General features: G+C 42.5%; 1 protein-coding gene across 9 annotated transcripts in view; it reads left to right on the top strand.

The window, feature by feature from the left end:
* Positions 1 to 16,144, top strand: part of TNFRSF14 (TNF receptor superfamily member 14) — a 102,573-nt gene extending 86,429 nt beyond the window's left edge. For 8 of the 9 annotated variants that reach the window (XR_015877772.1, XM_088468188.1, XM_088468187.1 and 5 more), the window contains one exon: positions 1,410 to 4,761. Coding sequence is in view for 1 of the 9 variants with exons in the window: in XM_088468190.1 (XP_088324316.1) it covers positions 14,666 to 14,748 (83 nt within the window). In the remaining 8 variants the exon portion in view is untranslated. Of the gene's footprint in view, positions 1 to 1,409; positions 4,762 to 14,665; positions 14,761 to 15,854 lie in introns of those variants that run through there. The other variant, XM_088468190.1, reaches the window with a different exon arrangement.
* The last annotated feature ends 469 nt before the right edge of the window (positions 16,145 to 16,613 follow it).

Here is a 16,613-nt window from a genome sequence, read left to right as displayed (position 1 = left end):
GTATAGGGGACACTACTGCTATTGTGGGCAGTGTACACTACTACTATTGTGGGCAATGTATAGGGGCACTACTATTGTGGGCAGTGTACACTGCTACTATTGTGGGCAATGAATAGTGGCACTACTACTATTGTGGGCAATGTATAGGGGAGCTATTACAAGGGGCACTACTATTGTGGGCAATGTATAGGGGACACTACTAAAAGGGGCACTACTATTGTGGGCAATGAATAGGGGGCACTACTAAAAGGGGCACTACTATTGTGGGCAAAATTTAGAGGGCACTACTACTGTGGGCAGTGTATAGGGGGCACTACTAAAATGGGCACTACTACTATTGTGGGCAATGTATAGGGGCACTACTTCTGTGGGCAATGTATAGAGGGCACTACTACTGTGGGCATTGTATAGGGGCACTACTACTGTGGGCATTGCATAAAGGGCACTACTACTCTAGGCATTGTATAAGGGTCACTTCTACTGTGGGCATTAAATAAGGGGCACTACTACTGTGGACATTGTATATGAGTCACTACTACTGTGGGTATTGTAGAAGGGGCACCACTACACTGATGAAAAAGGGGCATGCCTTAATGACACATCCCTTTAAATGTCCACGCCCCTTTTCCTGGTGCACGCGCATATGTACAACCTTAGATTTTTTATACCCCCACTTCAAAATTCCCACTTCAACCACTGGTGCTCCAGCCAATCAGGTCCTATAACTGTCACATGTTTGATAACTGACTTCTGGGAGCTGATTGGCTGAAGCACCATATATCATGCGCAATGAGTTTTAAAACCCGTTAGGTATGATTAAAGTCGTTGATAAATGGGTCCCTATTTCAAACATTTAAAAAAAAAATAATTATAAAGTGTAAAATTGTTCCTCATCATGGGTTGGTGTTTGTGATGGGTACTGCATCATCGCAGAGTAAATGGCAGTAGGACTGAGCACCATAAGTGTGTGTGGGATTTGACAGTGATGGGGTGGGAGGCAGTATGGGACTACCGCTAACAGGCTGTTCAGGCTTGTCTGTGATTTGTATTTATGACCTAAGTAGCCCGGATACCCTCCATACCAACAGGTCATAAACTAAGAGCTACAGGCGATGTGCGATCCAAAAATGTCCTATCATCAGGGGGGCTTTTGGAGGACTTCTGTGCACTGGCTAGCACTTCCTGTGACAGCTGGTAGTTGTCACCTATCGGTGCCACCATTTTTTTTCTTCACCTTTTTCTTTGGTGGTAGTGGTTGCGCAACACTGACCCGTTCACATTCCAGCTGCTGGCTGCTTAGGCTTGTTTCAGGGGACAGGTCCACAGGTAGCTCTGGTGTTGCAGTCTGTAAAATATTAAAGTTATGGAGATGTATTTACATACATTTTTTATTTTTGTTTTTGTTCTAGGTCCCTACAACTGTGGAGGAATGGCAAAGTATTGCTGAAGAATTTGATACCCGGAGGAACTTCCCAAACTGTGAGGGAGCCATAGATGACAAACATGTGTGGATAACCCAATAGCGGATCCTATTGTTATAATTACAAGAGATTCTTCAGCATTGTTCTAATGACTGTGGTCAATGCTAACTACAAATTCATATTTGTGGGCGTTGGCAACAAAATGGTCGAGCTTCTGATGGTGGCTCCTTTAAGCAAGCAACTTTCTACGAGAAGTTGATGGCCAAAACTCTCAATATACCGTCTGCTGAGGAAACTGAGCACGGCTTGGATTTTGTCTTTGTAGTTGATGAGGCCTTCACACTACATGAGAACATCATGAAATCATATGCGCAAAGGGGACTCACCAAAGAGAAGTGCATAATTAACTACACACTTTCAAGAGCACAGCGGATTATGGAAAATGCCTTTGGGATTTTAAGCAATCACTGCAGGATCTTCTACACAGTCCTCAATCTCCGTGCAGACAAGATCGACTGGGTTGTCAAGGCATGCTATGTACTGCAAAATTTTCACCAGTGAAAAACACACCAGCAAAGGCCATTGTACACAGTTATGCCATATGAGCCAGAGCACACCGAGGAAATGGAACACTGGACTTCGGTGGCAGCAGGGGTTGGACCAACACGTGTCAAACAAGTATAGGAGGAATACCGGGCATAATTTAACGGTGTGGGGGAAGTACCATGACAGGATGACTTTATTAAGTAACAAAAATGACTGGGAAAATGTAGCCAAAGGTACTGTTGAACATTCTACATGGTGTATAAAATAGAAATATAATACTCTGCGCTAGTGGTGTGTGCTGAGCAGCTCAGTTTAAATAGGGATCAACTGCAACGTGAAAATAACGAACGCTAATTTATATGTATATGAGTGAAGGTTTCTGTACAAATTATGTTGTGAGTTCCACAATGCATGCAACTAATTTTAATTTAAAAAAATATTAGTGTTTATAGCCCTTTTAAAAAAGGGGTAGATGTAGAGTCCCGTTTTTGTTATTGCAGGCGCTTTATGTTTGTAATACTGGAGCGCAAATCTTATTAGAATAAAAACCATCACATGTTACGTCCAGTCCAGGAATTGTCTCCTGCCAGTATTCCTCCTGGTCCTGACCAGGCTTTTAGGTTGCTGGTTGCTAGGAGATCCAGATGTCAGGATTTCACATGTTTCCTCCTAGTGCTGCCTAATTGGCAACTGATCCTATTTGAACTTCCTGGACTGTCGCAGCCCTGTCGGCTATAGAGTTTTCATGTGGAACTTTTGGTTATGCATCTTGCTTTCTGTGCATCCAGACTTCCAGTTATAATCAGTACATGCTGCGTGTACTCTGCTCACCGGCTTCTAAGTGACCCAAGTACCCCGGCGTTAGCCACATCGCTGTCTACTAAGCCATCCAGCAATCCTGCTTCTATACCATGTTTGAAGCATTTCTGTCTACTAGGCCCTGCAGGCCATCCAGCAATCCTGTTTCAATACCACGTTTCAAGCATTGTTGTCTAATAGGCCTCCAGGCCATCCAGCAATCTTGCCTCTATACCACGTTTAAAGCATCGCTGTCTACTAGGCCCTCCAGGCCATATAGCAATCCTGCTTCTATACCACGTTTCAAGCATCGCTGTCTACTAGGCCCTCAAGGCCATCCAGTAATCCTGCTTCTATATCATGTTTCAAGCATCGCTGTCTACTAAGCCATACAGCAATCCTGCTTCTATACCATGTTTCAAGTATCGCTGTCAACTAGGCCCTCCTGGCCATTCAGCAACTTTAGTTTGGGCTATATTCTATTGACTGTCCTATTGTATCAGTTCCTTACTGCACCATTGACATGTTGTGTTTGTACTGGCCCTCCAGGTCCACCATATCACTTATTAAGTAAACTACCATGATTTTAATATTCTGCTTGTGACTGTTTTTCGATGTGCCTCATATCTCCAATATCTCCATGTTGGTCCTAGCAATTGCTAGAGGATCGTAACATCACGTTTGTATAAGCTCCATCAATCTGATTTCCTGTCAATCCCGCTTAGTCTTTTACAACTTCGTATCCTGTTTTACGTCTAAAAGCCAGTTGCACATACATTTTTTAATATGTATTTTATATATTTATAATCTTAGACTTTTATATTTTAAAATTTTTCAACCCAAAAATATGTAGTATATTACTCCTTTAATAATAACACATACAAGTTTTAAATATTTATTTTATTACATAAAGACACAGTCAACCTTTTCATAGAGTTCCACAAAAAATCATTGCATAAACTTTTACCATGAGCTTACCTCTCTTTTTAAACTCCCTTTCTGGACATGCTGTCCATTGCAAGAACAAAAATAAAGTTTTTTCAATAAATATGGCTCTCATTGAGGGATACACTATCCTTGACAAAGTATTCTTTGTGATACGAAACGCATTGGAGATAGTTGAGAAGACCTGTGCTTCCGGCGCTCCTGGGTGACGTCATTCCCGTCCGCAAAACACACCGTTGACCGGACCCGCGATCCACAATCCCAGTAAAGGCCGCAGTAAGAAGACTTGCTTCAGCACCGGATGCCAGGGGGTAAGAGAGGGAGAGGTTATATGGAAAGTTAGTAACTCCACCACTTGCACTCCAGTACTACAAACATCAAGCGGCTGCAATAACAAAAACTTGACTTTCCATCTACCACTTTTTTTTAAAGGGCTATAAACACTAATATATTTTTTATTAAAATTAGTTGCATACATCGTGGAACTCTCTACATAAGTTGTACAGAAATACATAAAAATTAGCGCTTGTTTTTTTCATGTTGCAATTCTACATGATGTGTTGTTGTGTTTCCACTTACTATATCAATGCTGCAACTTTTTCCCACATGTTCCTCCTTATCTTCTCCAAGCCTAGGGTCCAGAGAACTCCTCTAAGGCCTCTCTGGGTCCTGATCAAGAGTAAATGACATTGAGGTTGTAGTACCACAGGGTCTCTCATCGGCTCCTGCTCCTGTGCACATGGACAACTTCACATTTTTGTGCTCATTGAGGAACACGGTTCTAAAATGTGTCTTATTGCGGAAGCAGTCTGCGTCCGCACCACTGTAATGTGGTTTACTGAATGCCACCATTTCTCCTATGGTGGCATTTTTCTTCACTTTATTGGAATATCTTTTGGATTTCACGCTCCACAAACATTCCTTTTCCCTGTAGAGAATGATGTCCAAAATGGGCAATACTTCTCCATTGACATTGTTACTACAAAGACACAAAAAACATATTTAAAATATTCTGAAAAAAAAATTTAACAACTAAAACATGAATGTCTATAGGAAATAAATAATGTTGATGTTTTATGTAAATAAATGTTTTTTTTTTTTTAATACAGAATGTTTTAACGTTTTAATGTAAAAATATTTTTTTTAAAAGATTTTGTTGTTAATAAAGAATATTTAATGTTTTTATGTTAAAATGTTTTCAAAACTTTTTGTTAATGTTTTTAAGCAAACATTTTTAAAAAAGGTTTTGTTAATGTTTCTTAATTTTTGTGTTTTTTTTAATGTATGCATCATTAATTAATTGTAAAGTAGTGCACACATTTTTAATTTTAAAAAATATTGTAGGTTTAGTATTCACTACAACATTCATTCGCATATACTACAGTGCTCTTTTTTTGCGTCAAATTACACAAAAACCACATTAAAAAAGGACACAGATGTATGAGAATGATTGGTGTACTGATTAAGTAGATAACATTAAACTAGGAAATAGCACCTATACACCCATCTATACATACTTGTGTGGGGAGTGGTATTACTTGCGTAATTGAAGTATTAACTGGTCACGTGACTTGAGCTAGTTGGCTTTGCTATATATATATTTTATCAAATTTTATAAAAAAAATCAAACGCATCAGTAAATAGCAGTGCATTATGTACATGAAAATTACTAGGCAACATACCTCAGCAGTACACATCAGTAAATAACAGTGCATTTTATACACTAAAATCACTAGGTAACATACCTCAGCAGTACATATCAGTGAAAAGCAGTGCATTATATACATGAAAATCATTAGGCAACATACCAGAGAATTATAGATCGGGACAGGACTGCAGAAGTAGATATAGATAATCCAGATGCTGCCTCCTCTCTCAGCACGTGATAATCCGACCACAAAATGGAGGCGATGGTAGTGGCTGAGGTAACGTCTGGATAGGGCAGGTTGGAACGATTTATCAATTGTCTTCCGGTATTGCGTACAGTGCATGATTTGCTCAAAATCGTTGACGATATCTTCAGATCTGGCTGCACTGCATATAACATATAGGTGTATATTGTATTCTAAACATATAATATCTACATAAGTAAAGTAAATATACAACATACCTAATTATAAAACACACACAAACGCACACACATATTCATACACACACACACCAGGCTTGCCAACAATCTGGCTTCCTCTTCCGGGCGTTTTTTGAAGGCGGGGGTGTGGTCTCGCCATCGCGGCCCTGCCCCCGCTACACAATGCAGAGATTACCGGCATTGTGTAGCCGGGGCGGGGTCACGATGATGACACGATTCGCGCTGAATTGCTTCATCTCCCCCTGACGGGCCACTTATGCAAGGTGGGAGCGAACGGGTGGTGCCAGCCGGGAGACTTGCCCACTCTTCCGGAGAGACGGGAGCAACACCCAATATTCTGGAGGGTTCCGGCCATTTTGGCAGAATAGGCAAATATCACACACACACAGAGTAGAACTATACATTACCTGTAACAGAATAGAGTGTGGGATGGGATGTATCATTCTGTCATCCTCCACACAGATCATTCTCTTGTTTACAATGGTCTTCAATGATGATCAGGTGAGGGTATCACACACTGACAAAATATTCCTTCAAAGGGCAAAGAGGTACCTCATACAGTAACTAGGACACTCCAGTGCCTTCTCAGGAGGTTTTGCCTAGAGGTCTAGCTCTTTTTGGGACACATCTGTGTAGTGTTAAGTTAACATGAAAACCCATTTAAGTTCATTCTCCACTGGATGTCCTTCTTTCCAACCATAGAGGGAAGTTGTGCTCTCTCCCCTGTCTCATGGATCTACGATTGGTTATTATTGTTCAGACCTCAGAGAACTTTGCTATCCGCCAAGGTCCTAAACAGTTCTTAAGCTCCAGCTTCTCATTTATTATAGAAACCAGATACCTGGTCTTGCAGCAAACACCACACTGCATCGATCTTCACTGAGTTTGTCTCCTGGTGCTAGTATATGTTCTTTGGTAACATTTTCCCCAAAGCCACCACATTCCCATAGAGCGAAAAGAATGAGTGATCTTAACCCCATGTAGGCCTGACATTATGAATCAGGCAAAGGAAATGAAATTAGAGGTGTCTGATACTTCATATAGACCTTTCCGGGCTAAGTTCACTGCAGTGGGTATTTAGAGCCCAGGGCAAGATGGAGCCCCCACCCTTGTGCGTGCTGCAAAAAAGTGGGCGTGGTCAGTAAAAAATGGGCGTGTCAACATGACACCACCGTTTCTCATCATTTTGGGAACACTTTTCCATTCCATATGCACCTTAATGCCCCCAGCAGTAGTGCCCCTTATGCAATGCCCCCAGTAGTTGTGTCCCTCATGCAATGCCCACTGTAGTAGTGCCCCTTATGCAGTGCTTCTTATGCAATGCTCCCTGTTGTGCCCATTATGCAGTGCCCCCATTAATGCCCCTTAAGCAGTGCCCCAAGTAGTGCCCAATATACAGTGCCCCTTATGCAGTGTTCAGTAGTGCCCGCAGTAGTGCCCATTATGCAATGCACCCAGTAGTGCCCCCTATGCAGTGCCCAATATAAAGTGCCCCCAGCAGTAGTGCCTTTACACATAAGACACGCACAACACATAATTTACTTACCGGAATCCCCGCTCTTGCTCCTGCCACTGCTGTACGCTGCTCCCCTCCCGCTCGGCACTGTGTCATGACGTCTCTCCCTTCACCCAATGCGGGAGCCGGAAGACACTCATAAGTGAGCTGCAGCCTGGCTTCGGCCCTGGGTGCAGCAGCCAATAAGACTGTTTGACGTGCCCTGCTCGACACCCCCACGTTACGCCACTGGTTCACTGTACAAATGTCATTACATGGGTTTTCACCAATCAACAAATGAATTCCTGGATTGGTCTATGGGCAAAAAAATTGCACATCACCCACATATTCTATCACAAATTCCATCCAGGATGCAATACTATTCCCACTGTCATGGTGTCCTTACACAATGCCAAGGCCATACTCTACTTTAATGTGTAGTCTCTCAGCACTAAACTAACTTGGTGGGTTAAGCTTTGGATATATTCTAGGTCAGTGGTGTCAAACTCAGGCCCTTTAGCTGCTGTGGGACTACATATCTCAGCATGCCCTACCACAGTTTTAGCATGCAGTAATAGCAAAACTCTGGCAGTGCATGCTGGGATGTGTAGTTCCACTGCAGCTGAAGGGCCTGAGTTTGACACCACTGTTCTAGGTCATGGTTGTTAGATAACAAAGACTGGAGTCTGTTCATCAGCCTCAGTGCTCTTTCAGGCTTTTAGACTTGAGAAGGTGGTGCATGGGATGCTATAGAAGATGCATGACTGTGCTGGGCACCCGCTTCTGCACTGACCATTCAAGTACATTTAAGTGAGTAGTAGAACATCTACCAGCAAAAATGGCCATGGTTTGAGCCTTTCTACGCCACTGCGGGTGTTGTATTGAATGATTAGATGTTTTCCTTTTTTCTTTGACAAATCACCACATTTATCTGTAACCTTTCCCGTTAAACTTAATTCAAGAGCTGATGTCTACTTTGACATTGTCAAACATTAATTTGATGTTGAGGGGGTCTTACATTTTCTTCTCACATCATCCTTTTCACTAGTAGAGGTTTAAAAAGCATAATGACTGGTAGTAATGGCACTGGAATGTTCCTGTTCCATAGACTGATCCATGATTGACTGCAGGTGTAAACGATGAGACAGAGAAGGGGGGGGGGGACCTTGCAATTCAGATGGACACTGTCTCCCAAAATCATTTAAAATCAAAACAATGGGTACATTTATTTTTGAGTGCAGTCAAACAAACACAATAAATTATACTAAAAATACAATAAAAATGTGGATGTTACAATTGGATTTTTTCACTGATGTCATTTTTTGTTAGGGGTGTATTGACATGATTATACTAGACTGCACCCACAAGAAATTGCATCACACAATTGTACGTTTCACTGAGAATGGTCTACATTTTTTTTCAGGGGTATGGCGAAACAAAGCTAACAGTGTAGCAACCTGCTCTTTGTACAATCAGTCCAGTACAAACTGATTGCTCTCTCACTCTGGGCCTGCTGCAGAGGTGCACGCTTACTGCACGCAGTGCCGATACTCATGCAGTTGGCCGATGTCGGAAGTACTTTGCATCCGAGTCGCATACCCCCTGTTGATTACTGCCTCAAGACGCAGAATGAACAAGAGCTGTGGATTTTAGTGGTCGTTCCTGGGAGGTAACGGGGATGGTTAGGCGGATGCGCAGTGTTACTGACAGTAAGGCTGACTCAGGACGCCATATACAAACGCAGATATTGTACTTGCCATAGGGCTGGTGCAAGCTTCGATGGTGCGCCGGAAGACACCCAGAGACAGATTAGTGCCGCTGCAAGTGAGCATCTCTGTATGAACAGAATCAATCTCAGCATTAGCATAGATGCTTCTGCCTTTTGCATCCACCGCTGAATCACACCCTATGAGCTATTTCACACATGCCGGCTGCTGGCCAGGCAAGAACTGGGCGGTAGCCTTTCATAAGCAGCGGCTTTGAGCCGCTTTTTGTGTCAGGTTTTTTTTTTTTCTTATTGGGCATGCACAGCAGCAGCAGCTGCACATGCCCGGCCGGCAGAAGCCAGTGTGTGTGAAAGGAAACATTGTTTCCTTCACACTACTGGCGTGCAGGGACGGCCACGGCACGGCACCGTCCTGCATAGTAGTTTTTCCCGGCTATATCATGGCGACCGTGCCGTGTGAAAGGAGCCTGTCATTTCCCTGCAGTACTACATTTCACAGCCGGTTAAATACCGAGTGGCTTTTTGCCGCCCGGTCAAAACCGGCATGTGTGAAATAGCTCTATGTCTCTCACCCTACTTGTCTTATTGGTCTCTGTCTCACCCTGTCTATTACTTTTGCTTGACTATACAATCAATAACAACACCAAAACACCCTCTGCCCACACTTTGTAGTGTAAATTGCAGTTGAGAGCGGGAAGTAGTGGTCTAAATGTGATCCATAACACGTGAGATGTCCTTGAATATGATGTCACTATTATACCTGATACTATATTACTTCTTGACTTTAGATTGTACTCACTATACAGACTCCTAACTCATAATTGACTTTGCAAAATGGCCAGTGATCTGTGGGCTTGATTCAGACCCGGTCGCAAGCGTTGAGCGCTCGCAACCAGGTTGATGGTGGCCCACAGCGCATACGCACGAAGGAGCCGGCTCCGTCATACGCATGTGTGAGACCCGGCTAGCGACAGGCAATTCGTCGCTCTGGGTCTCGCACCAAAGGGGGCGAGCTGTCGATGTTGAGTGACAGCTCGCCCCCTTTGGTGGGCGGGCCGGGGGGGTGGCTGCCCAAACGGAGACGTTCCCATGAGAACGTCTGCTGTTTGGGGTGGCCCCACTGACATCACAAGTGATGTCAGTGGAGAGCTTCCGGCTCTGTTAGAGCCGAAAGCTCTCTGGGGCTTGCGATAAACAACACCCTACCACAAGGGTCTCGTCGCAAGCCCGATGGTCGCTCCAAAAAAAAAAAAAGCCTGGCCCTGATTCAGAGCGAGCGCTCTGCTCTGTCAGTGCGAGCGGCTCTGATTCAGGCCCAATCTCCTTAGTTTATGAGTTTTAGGGCCTGATGCAGAAGTGGATGTAGTAACAGTAGCGGCTGTATGGTAACACACACCGGCTACAGCACAAATCCACCAATGTGTGCACAAAGACGCAATATCTGTGTATCCATCAGTCCTATGGCTGCTCAGAATGGCCGACGGTACATGGCTGCCTGTGCTTGACACAGTCCCTGACACCGACATGCCCGCTGACGATAGCCTCCCACGGTCACCGCCCAGGAACGCTCTTTGAAATCGCTAGGATATCCATGCAATTCCAATATGTGTCCTCCAGTACTAGCCATCGGGACACATGCGTAGTGCGCCCCGGACATATGCACATAAATAAGATGTTTTCATTCCGTCGACCTCTGAACCTGGTCCTTACTCTGCTCTCAAACCATGTAGTGACGGTGATTTGTCTCCATATATACAGTAGCTTTGCTCACGTATATCTAAAGCTCTCCATCTCAGGCATACTGCCAGCAAAGCAGAGACAAGGAGATAAGGGGCTAGAATAGGTCTGGCCATTGCCCCATCTTTACCAAACATATTTATACATGAATTAAATGGTTCCTTAAAATAAGGAATATAGAAAATACGCCAATTTTTATCAGATAGATGATAATTTGATAATATGGATGGGACCCCGGAATACTTTGGTGAAATTGTGATTTGTGTTGATAGCACATGTGATTTCTCACTTCACATCATTTATTTCCATGTTGTTCAAATCACCATTAAAAAAAAATCGACAACTCAATACACATTAATACATAAAGTCTGTAGAGTGTGTAATCACTTATTACTAAATAAACCCATAAGGAAGGATTGGATTTTAGTTTATACAAATAAGATGTGATGATATGGCTCTGGTGAGTGCCTACAGCTATGGCCAAAAGTTTTGAGAATGATACAATTATTGCTTTTCACAAAGTTTGCTGCTTCAGTGTTTTTAGACCTTTTTGTCAGATGTTACTATGGTATACTGAAGTAAAATTACAAGCAATTCATAAGCGTCAAAGGCTTTTATTGACAATTAATTTAAGTTTATGCAATGTGTCAATATTTGCAGTGTTGACCCTTCTTTTTCAAGACCTCTGAAATTCCCCCTGGCATGCTGTCAATCAAATTCTGGGCCACATACTGAATGATGGCCACCCATTCTTGCCTAATCAATGCTTGGAGTTTGTCAGAATTTGGGGGTTTTGTTTGTCCACCCGCCTTTTGAGGATTGACCACAAATTCTCAATGGGATTAAGGTCTAGGGAGTTTCCTGGCCATGGACCCAAAGTTTTGATGTTTTGTTCCCCAAGCCACTTAGTTATCACTTTTGCCTTATGGCAAGGTGCTCCATCATGCTGGAAAAGCCATTGTTGGTCACCAAACTGTTCTTGGATGGTTGGGAGAAGTTGCTCTTGGAGGATGTTTTGGTACCATTCTTTATTCATGGCTGTGTTCTTAGGCAAAATTGTGAGTGAGCCCACTCCCTTGGCTGAGAAGCAACCCCACACATGAATGGTCTCAGGATGCTTTACTGTTGGCATGACACAGGACTGATGGTAGCGCTCACCTTTCCTTCTCCGGACAAGCGTTTTTCCATATGCCCCAAACAATCTGAAAGGGGATTCATCAGAGAAAATAACTTTACCCCAGTCCTCAGCAGTCCAATCCCTGTACCTTTTGCAGAATATCAGTCTGTCCCTGATGTTTTTCCTGGAGAGAACTGCCCTTCTTGACACCAGGCCATCCTCCAAAAGTCTTCATCCTGTGTCATGTATTAATCTACATTAAATTGTCTATTTTTAATGGTAATGTAGGCCCAAAAGATTGACATAACCAGATGAGCTGTCTATACATGCACTTCCGGGTCATATAGTCATTAAGAGTGTATATCTAAAGTGACCCCGTACATATGCTGCAGAGACCTGGCGGTGATTGACAGCTCAACTGGGTGGGCAAATTTAAAAGCCCATCCAGTTGAGCTGGTCAGCCCGTCACATCGGGTAGACGATTAGTAAGTGTGTATACACTTACCAATCCTCAGATACGTTGGCGAGTTGCCCAACGTCAACCTAGTGTGTACCCACAAAACTAAAACGTATGCAGGAGGCGCTAGCGAGTTAAACAGTTTTTATTCACATAAACACACATATATAATATCCTAAGCAAAAAATAAAAGATTTTTGTAAAAAAACATAGAAAAATCACAGATAGTATCACATATACATACAGTATATGCTTATAAGGTTAAACATCCAGGGTAAATATCCCCATCCTTATACTTAATAAAACACAAGAATTGATCTGAATGCCCTATCTTCAGCAGCATTTAAATAAATACATATTTACTGGAGATTTCCCCAAAGAAGTTGTTACATTTATTATGAAGTGTCTGTTTTTTTAGGGATACAAGGAGAAACATCATTACAATTAGTTGCCATTTTTAAAGCCTGGTAATGTTTTTAAATGCTGCTCAAGATAGGGCATTCAGGTCATTCTTGTGTTTTATTAATCATAAGGATGGGGATATTTATCCTGGATGTTAAACCTTCTAAGCATATACTGTACGTTTATGTGATACTATCTGTGATTTTTTTTTTTATGTTTTTTTTACAAAACTCTTTTACATTTTTTGCTTAGGATATTATATTTGTATGTTTTTGTAAATAAAAACTGTTTAACTGACTAGCGCCTCCTGCATCATTTTTTGTTTTGTATGTTATATCGTTGGAGATCCAGTTTCTCCACATTGAATGCAGGGGCTGCTGTCATTGGATATTGGACACTAGTCCATTGATCTAAAATTATAAGAAAACAATCCTTTTTTTTTTTTCACTCAATTGGTTGGAGGGCTAGCGCCTGATATTTTTATTGTTATTCTAGTGTATACCCAACTTAACAAGGGTCAGGATAAAATAGTTTTACGTCTTGTGCAAAGAGAGTACCAGCTGGTGTTCACCTTTATTGCCAAGGCCTAGGCAATCCTTTTATTACACTTCTCTTTGTATTATGTGACAGTCTGAGTTGTAAGAAGAATAGAAAATGGAGCAGGGCGAACACAGAACAAACCACAAGGGGAACATATAAACAATACATAGCAGCACAATACTCTGCAGGAGTAGCACAGACACAACTTTAAATGTTATAGCTATAGACATAACATAAGGCCTGATTCTGAGTTCGCTATACCAATGTTCACGCAGTTGATCGGTTATCGGCCGGGTTCGCATGCGTTACAGCCGCAATGCGCATGTGCGTGATTGATTTGTGAATACATTAGCCCAGAGGATTTATTAGCAAGTGATTGACAGACAGGGGCCGTATTGTGGGAGGTAACAGAGAGTGGGAAGAAAAATGCGGACATGTTGTGACCATTTTCAGGGCATGTACCAGTCACCAACTGCGATCCTGTATGCAGGAAACATGGCTCCGGTGGCTCCTTTACAGCGGCCATGCTGAGTGACCATAGACTCTGCTGCCTGAACTGTGTCCGAAGCAGCGAATGTGTTGTGGACAGCTGCAATGGCTCAGATGGGCGTCTTAGTACAAGTCCCGGGCGCTGTTGTATTAGCATAGCTTCGCATATCCACGGCTGTGAAATGTGCAGCAGCATTAGCGTACAACCCTGAATAAGGTCCATGTAATTATCATGTAACTAATCATTATTAATAGCAGCTCACAATAGTTGGTTTACACACAGTTCTTTCTTCCTGTACATTGTATTTCAGTAGGCACAGGGATGAGTGCTATATGATGCTGTGCTTTACCTCATCACACATCAGTTTCATTCTTAAAAGAAAAAATGGTGTATGTGTATGTTCCAGTAAAGGGCACTGATCTTCGTATTACCACCTTATAGATTGTCTTTCCAATCCTTTATTATTCCGTTTTCATCTCCTGCAAGGTTCATTCTATATTTTAAATTCTGTTACCTGTCACCCTTCATAAATCATTTAGGAGTACCGGCACACAGCAACCAATTATATGTTTTCTTTCATTTTCCTAACTGCACTAGAAAAATGACAGAATCTGATTCGCTGCTATAGGAGACACTAACTTTTTTTTGTACTACTTTTCATCTCCCCACAGTCACCCACACCCTTCATCACTAATTTCCCATCACACACCATCTCCCACACATCACACGCTTGTTTGAAATGTGAGAATTATGATGTTTTGTATGATACTGATGTGTGACTACCATATGATTTTGTCCTAAAATGGACATTATAGTTTGCTTCAAAGTAAATTGAGTTCTGCACAATTTTTCTCCCTCTTAGGTAATTAATGATTTTTCAAAATTTTTGTTTTTTCTTACAGGAAACAAAGAAGAGAAAAAGATAGATCATAGCCAGTGCTGCTCATCTATACATCCACCAGTGCAAGAGCAAGGAACAAGATAACTCTTCTGGAAGGTGCTTCCGTTGTGAGCCTGGGCCTGTAAAACTGTATAAAAATAACTCTTAGGTCAGGGGTCTTTAACCTTTAAGACTGTGTGGGCTACATTGAAAAATTCAGTGAAGCCCGAGGGCCACTAAGCTATACCCTCGGTATATAGACTCTGCCCCTCCTCACACAATTATGTCACATAACTGCCCCCTCCTACAATTTTAATTAGGTCAAAAAACGGCCCCCCTCCTCCCACAATTATAGCTATGCCCCATAACTGCCCCCAGTAGTGCCTCTTATAGAGTGCCCCCAGTAGTGGTCCCCCCTTTGCAGTGCCCCCAGTAGTAGTCCCCCCTATGCAGTGCCCCCAGTAGTAGTCCCCCCTATGCAGTGCCCCTTATATAATGCCCCCAGAAGTAGTCCCCATATGCAGTTCCCCCAGTAGTGGCCCTTCTTATGCAGTGCCCCCAGTAGTAGTCCCCCCTATGCAGTGCCCCCAGTAGTAGTCCCCCATGCAGTGCCCCCAGTAGTAGTCCCCTCTATGCAGTGCCCCCAGTAGAGGTTCCCCCTATGCAGTGCCCCTGATATAGTGCCCCCTGTAGTAGCCCCCCCTATGCAGTGCCCTTTACATATATAGGATAAAGACACACAAAAAAAATAAACCAACATTTACCTGAATCCCCACGCCTGCTGCTGTCTGCTCCTCTGTCCTCCCGGTCCGCTCTACACTAAGGGAGAGACGTCATGACTCTGGACGTGGGTGCAGCAGCCAATGAGAGTCTGTCTGATTCTCATTGGCTGACAAAACAAACACACCGCCGCCGGGTAGAACGAGTGAGCTGCAAGGGTACCAGCGGCGGTGTTTATTTCTGTGTAGTGTGGACCGCACTCACTAAGGTCTGCACTGCATTAACCATCTGCGGGCCACAAGGAATAAGCTCCACAGGCCCCTGTTTTAGGTAATCCAAATGGATGATTGGATGATACTGATGTGTGACTGTCATATGATTTTGTCCTAAAATGGATATTATAGTTTGCTTCAAAGTAAATTGAGTTCTGCACAATTTTTCACCCTCTTGGGTAATTAATGATTGTTTAAAATATTTGTTTTTTCTTACAGGAAACAAAGAAGTGAGAGAGACAGATCATTGCCAGTACTCACCTATTCATCTACCAGTACAAGAGCAAGGAACAAGATAACTCACCTGGCACGTGCTTCTGGTGTGAGCCTGGGCCTGTAAAACTGTATAAAAATAACTATTAGGTAGTCCAAATAAAATGTTTTTGTTTTGTTTTTTAAAGTAAATTAAAAAAAACAGTATTTTTAAAGTAATCAAGGAAGGCTAACTTAAGCTTGAGAAAGGACCACACTAAATCCGAAATGTTGCTCATTTTTTGTACAAATAAACACCCAGTTTACTGAATCTCTCTTGAGACTGCTATTCTGACCTTCTTCTACTTATACTACTACCCCAGTCTGACACCATGTCTGACGTCTATTTTGGCAAGTGCCTGGTTATATATACAGACATGGACAAACTTGTTGGTACCTTTGCAGCTCACTGAAACAAAACTCCATTCCTCCTGAGAAGTGATGAAATGAGACGCTGTTGTCTCCTGTTAATTATTGCTTATTCTCTATAGTCATTCAGTCTATTTAAATGGAGGAAAGTAGTCCTTCTGCTGCTTGGTATCATTGTATGCACCACACTGAGCATGGACCAGAGAAAGCAAAGGAGAGAGTTGTTTGATGAGATCAGAAAGAAAATTATAGGCAAGCATGATAAAAGCAAAAACTATAAGACCATCTCCAAGCAGCTTGATGTTCCTGTGACTACAGTTGCAAATATTATTAAGTTAAAAGTCCATGGGTCTGTAG

Source organism: Taudactylus pleione, unplaced genomic scaffold (genome assembly GCF_031769625.1).
Source record: "Taudactylus pleione unplaced genomic scaffold, aTauple2 ptg000082l, whole genome shotgun sequence".
Classification (NCBI taxonomy): domain Eukaryota; kingdom Metazoa; phylum Chordata; class Amphibia; order Anura; family Myobatrachidae; genus Taudactylus; species Taudactylus pleione.
The sequence above is the reverse complement of the archived record's forward strand: the minus strand, read 5'-3'. Positions and strand labels throughout refer to the sequence as shown.